General features: G+C 35.5%; 1 protein-coding gene across 1 annotated transcript; it reads left to right on the plus strand.

The window, feature by feature from the left end:
* Window positions 1-1,143: 1,143 nt before the first annotated feature.
* LOC125477268 (zinc finger MYM-type protein 5-like) lies at window positions 1,144-2,749 on the plus strand. The gene is made up of 3 exons (XM_048584214.1): window positions 1,144-1,206; window positions 1,609-1,688; window positions 2,125-2,749. Exons 1-3 carry the CDS (start codon window positions 1,144-1,146, stop codon window positions 2,747-2,749), a joined length of 768 nt encoding a protein of 255 aa, XP_048440171.1.
* The last annotated feature ends 3,251 nt before the right edge of the window (window positions 2,750-6,000 follow it).

Raw genomic sequence — 6,000 nt, forward strand, 5'->3', positions numbered from 1 at the left:
TTGATTTTCAATCCTCGTTTCTTTTCGGCGGATTGTCTCCTTCCAAGCAGTGCGGCGGGCGTCGCCTCCTCGGATGCGGGGAAGCCAAATTTTTATGCCACCGTGATCATAAATTACTATTTATTACGATTATTGCTAATTATTATTAGAGTAATACTTGCATCATATGGAGAATATACATATTTTATCCTTATGAATAGTGTGTTATTACTACATAAATCGCATAATTAGAACCGTTTAACTTCCTAATCTTTATTAAAGGATATTTGTGACATCCCACATCACCCAGGGGAGTGATCCTTAAATGTATATTCCCATCCCTACCTAGCACGATGCCTTTTGGGAGCTCACTGGCTTCGGGTTCCATAGGAACTCCGAAGTTAAGTGAGAAGGGGGCTAGAGCAATCTCATGATGGGTGACCCACTGGGAAGTTGCTCGTGAGCTCCAAAAAAAAACAAAACCGTGAGAAAATGGTAAGCCCAAAGCGGATAATATCGTGCTACGGTGGTGGAGCGGGCCCGGTAAGTGATCCGTCCCGGGCCGGGATGTGACAATTTGGTATCAGAGCCTAACCCTGGCTGTGGTGTGCCGACGAGGACGTCGGGCCCCTAAGGGGTGTGGATTGTGACATCCCACATCACCCAGGGGAGTGATCCTTAAATTTATATTCCCATCCCTAGCTAGCACGAGGCCTTTTGGGAGCTCACTGGCTTCGGGTTCCATAGGAACTCCGAAGTTAAGCGAGAAGGGGGCTAGAGCAATCCCATGATGGGTGACCCACTGGGAAGTTGCTCGTGAGTTCCCAAAAAAACAAAACCGTGAGGGAATGGTAAGCCCAAAGCGGACAATATCGTGCTACGGTGGTGGAGCGGGCTCGGGAAGTGATCCGTCCCGGGCCGGGATGTGACAATATTTTAAAAAAATAATCATTCCAAATGGATCATTTAGTCAGCAAAATGTGTCATGTAAATAAACTGTTATTCATGAATATGCTAGTATAGTACTAACATTGTCGATTTGTCCTTACATTAGGATGTGTAAGTGATCTCTAGTTCAAATTAATGATTTTTTTTAATAAGAATTAAGAGTTAAATGATTATTATTATTATAAACATTTATACAATAAAGATATATAATTCGCAATGAGTGGGATATATCCATTCTCTTTACTAGGAATCAGAGCTGGCTTTGGGGGAGTGCGACCGGTTCTATGGCACAGGGCCCCAAAATTTTGGTTTTTGGAACCCCTAAAAATATTTTTTTATTGAATATAATAATACATATAAAATAATATTATATAAAAATAATATATAGAAATACTAACCAAATCAAAATATATACATATAAATATATGATGGGCCAAAAGCCATCAGACTACTAGTCTACTACCTAAAAACCATCAGTCAGACTACTACCTAAAAGACTAAAGGGTTAAAAGCCATCAGACTACTAGTACTATCTATACGAAAATATATAAAATAATAACTAATAAAGGGCAAAGTTAATCAATTGGAGAACCCCACTACCGAGGCAAACAATTCAGACTACTTCTCTCTTTCACGCCAAAATCCCATTGCTGCGTTTCACTTTTCTTCTTTTCACACCAGATTACCGTCACTACAGAGGCAAATAATTCAGCGCAGAGCACCAGAATGCTGTGCCAGTGTGAGTGTCTCAGACTCCCAGTGTAATTCCTTTTTCTCTTCATCCCATTGTTATATTTCCCACAAATTATTAAACCCTAATTTATAAATTTATGAAATTAAAGAAAAACTTCCAAATCATAAAGACAGTTCAACTGATCAAAGTGATGTAGACCTAGATCAAAATAAGATATCTACTAATTTAAGTATATTGACTCGAAACTTGAAGATTTGGGTAATTCTCATCTATAATAATTTTTTTTCTTTTGTACCTTTCAGGACAAAATCAAAAAATCGCTAGACGCACACGTATTACGAACTATCAGCTTTCATTGTTCATACTTACTATAATTTTATTGTGATCTTTTCTGAGATATAAAAGATGGCACTTACTAGAAAATATCCATCTGGCTACTTGAAGCGTCAAAGAAAAAGAAAAGTTGAACAATTGATTCAGTTTCAAAAATGAGCTATTGATAGGTTATTTTTGAAAGAAAAAGAACCACAAAGTTCAGTGCATGATTTAATTACGGAACAACAAGATGACAATGAGAAATTAGTTGATGATTTGGGTAATGATGAAATTGATGATGACCTTGATGAGAATGATAATCATGAGGATGCTCCTATTGTCACTGATCAACCGAGTGAGTCCATTCCCTCAAACATTTATGATCCTCAAATTTCGGATAGTCTTGATCCTAAATGGATTGATTGGTTGGCAGAAAAAGGTCTTGCAAGAGATCTATCAATTGAGAAAGGTCCTAAAGATCAATTTAATAGGTGTTTTAATGCAGCCTTTTACACTCGATACTTATCCAATGAAGAGAAACATGATAGAGATTGGCTAGTCTATTCAAGGGATGTTGATAAAGTGTTCTGCTTTTGTTGTAAATTGTTCAAGAAAGGGCCTCTCAAAGGTCAATTAGCAAATCAGGGCTACAAAGATTGGACACATCTTAATGTGAGGCTTAAAGAGCATGAAAACAGTTTTGATCACATCTTGAACATGACCACTTGGATTGATTTGCGTCTTAGATTGCAGAAAAATGAAACAATTGACAAAGTTGTGCAAGACCAGATCAAGAAAGAAAAAGAGCATTAGAGGGAGTTATTACGAAGGTTGATTTACATTGTGAAATATTTAGCTAAACACACACTGGCTTTTTGTGGAAATAACGATACGCTTTATCAAGTAATGCAAAATTTTTATGGGCCTAGTTCAAATGATGGTTGAATCTGATCCATTGATAAAGAATCATCTTCAATGCTTCCAAAATAATGAGATTCGTTATCAGTATCTTAGTCATACCATCCAGAATGAGTTGATATTGTTGATATCTTGTGAAATCAAAGCTACAATCATTCAAAAAGTCAAAGAAACTAAATATTTTACCATGATAGTTGATTGTACACCTGATTTTAACCACCAAGAACAGATGACCTTGATCATAAGATGTGTGGATATGAACAGTACTCCAGTAAAAATAGAAGAATATTTTTTGCAATATCTGATTGTGAATAACACATTAGGAGAATGACTGTTTGAAGAGTTGCAGAAGGCATTAAAAGTTCTTGATCTTGATATTGATGATGTAAAAGGGCAAGGTTATGATAATGGATCAAATATGAGAGGGAGACACTAAGGTGTACAAAAGAGGCTTTTGGATATAAATCCTAGGGCAATGTACACTCCATGTGGTTGCCGTAGTCTTAACTTAACGCTTTGTGATATGGCAAATTCTTGTAGCAAAGCGAAGGTCTTCTTTGGAATAGTACAACGTATTTACAGCTTGTTTGCAAATTCTACAAAACGATGGCTGATTTTGAAAGAAAATATAAAAGGACCAACTCTTAAATCATTGTTGGCCACACGATGGGAAAGCCGTGTTGTGAGTGTTAAAGCAATTCAATCCCAACCTCTACAAATAAAAAAAGCTTTATTCCAATTAGCAGAAAGTGACACTGACTTTGTAACAAGAAGTGCAGCTAAATCTTTGGCAACATACGACATTGGGAATTTTGAGTTTTTATTGGGCATGACTATTAGGTATAAAATATTGGCTGCTGTTAATGAGGTTAGCAAAAATTTGTAATCTAAAGACATGATTATTGATATTGCTATAGAACAAGTACAAGCATTGATCGCTTATTTTGAAAAGTACAGAGAAACTGGATTTGCAGAGGCTATGATTAATGCTAAAAAACTTGCTATTGAAATGGAAATTGATCCCGTGTTTCCAGAAAAACGTCAAGTTCGTAGAAAAAGACATTTTGATGAGAATGAAGGTGAATCATCCCAACCAACTAAACAATCAGTGGAGGAATCTTTTAGGGTTCATTACTTCTTGTATATAATAGATCAAGCTATTGGTTCACTGAAGAGAAGGTTTGAAGAATATCAAGTGTATGATGATATATTTGGATTTTTGTTCACTTCAGAACGGTTGAATTCGATAGACAATGATAAATTGAAAGATTGTTGTGATCGGCTTCAAAACTTTCTCAAGAAAGATGAGCTCTTTGATGTTGATGGGGATGCATTATTAGTAGAGTTGAAGCTTTTACGAGAGCGTTTGCCAAAAGAAATAAAGACATCCATTGACATATTGAACTACTTGAAGATGATGCATTATTTCCCGACTGCAAGCATTGCATACAAAATTTTGTTGACTATACATGTTACTGTTGCATCTGCAGAAAGGAGTTTCTCAAAGTTAAAGTTATTAAAATCATACTTGCGGTCAACCATGTTGTAGGAAAGGTTAAATGGACTAGCTTTGATATTGATTGAAAGTGATTGTTTAGACAAAATTGATTATGAAGGTTTAATTGATGATTTTGCAGCAAAAAAGGCACGAAGAGCCATCTTTAAGTGAAGCTTCAATGCTAACTTTTTTAAGTTTTGTTTATTTGGTTTCTTTAGATTGAACTTATTGTTAGTTATTAGTACTATGGTTATTTTGTAGCTTTCTTTACATTTAATAATATTTAGAAATAGATGGTTAGTTAGTTTTAACGTTTATTTCAATATTGCTTTTTAGCATCAATACGTTGTTCAATTTTTTTTTTTAAATGTCTTATAAGATGAGCCCCTTTTATAAATTTTGCACAGGGCCCCCAAAATCTCAGAGACTGCCCTGCTAGGAATGTAAGTATCATGCACTTTAAGGAAAGAGAGAGATCCCCTCCCCACATCAAATTTTAACAATCCAAACCGTCTATTTTGTAAATCTTGATTCATATATCATCCTTGCAAAAAAAAATTGAATTCAATCTAAAACCATTTGTGTATTTAATTATCACAATAAAATTTTAATGTCCTCTTAGAATAAAGTGTTCGTTAATTTCTTTGAACTCAATTAGATATCTTAAATATTTTTAATTTAGCTAATATTTTATAAAGATGATATATGAGGTGCAACTTGAAAAATAAACGTTTGGAATCATAAAGCGATGTGATGTGAATCCCACACACTAACCGTTATATTTGTAAAAATATGAGAAATCTCTTCCAGACCTACTGATATCTTCCCTTAAAGATGTATTATCCAAAATTATTAGTTGGTAGGCGATGTGATGTATGAGGTGCAACTTATTAGTTGTAAAATTATTAGTTGGTAGGCGATGTGATGTATTATCCAAAATTATTAGTTGTAAAATTTGAACTCAATTAGATATCTTAAATATTTTTAATTTAGCTAATATTTTATAAAGATGATATATGAGGTGCAACTTGAAAAATAAACGTTTGGAATCATAAAGCGATGTGATGTGAATCCCACACACTAACCGTTATATTTGTAAAAATATGAGAAATCTCTTCCAGACCTACTGATATCTTCCCTTAAAGATGTATTATCCAAAATTATTAGTTGGTAGGCGTGTGTCTTTCTTCCTCGTGCGATAGGGACCTTTCACTTGTATAGTTGAATATATGGAGAGGAAATTTCCTGCAAATTTCCCTGCAATTATATATAGTTTAGCTTTTTCACTACCCTCCAACTCCAAGTGGGGAATCCACTGACTTTTGTCACTCACTTTACAATATATAAACATACAGTGTTTTTCTATGTTTATATTATTTTGGCGGGCTGCTCTGAACCTGAAAGTGGGTCCGCAGCGGAGGCCACCTCCTTATAGGCTCCACACTATTAGACCATCTTCAACAAAAGGATTTTGAGGGTCAGAGGGTCGAAAATAGTTCGAAAATCGTCTCTAACCGAGAGCTAGGCCAGAGGGCTCATGGGCCCCATGAAATCTGAAAAGGCAAAAGGGCTAGCCGCATGCAGCTAGCCAGCCAGCCCGGTGTTGGCCAGAAATTCAAAAAATCTTGTCCAATATAACCGATAGGAA

This window comes from the organism of the source record quoted next, unplaced genomic scaffold, assembly GCF_019419815.1.
Source record: "Pyrus x bretschneideri cultivar Hongxiangsu unplaced genomic scaffold, Pyrus_bretschneideri_v1 Contig209, whole genome shotgun sequence".
In the NCBI taxonomy this organism is placed as follows: Eukaryota; Viridiplantae; Streptophyta; class Magnoliopsida; order Rosales; family Rosaceae; genus Pyrus; species Pyrus x bretschneideri.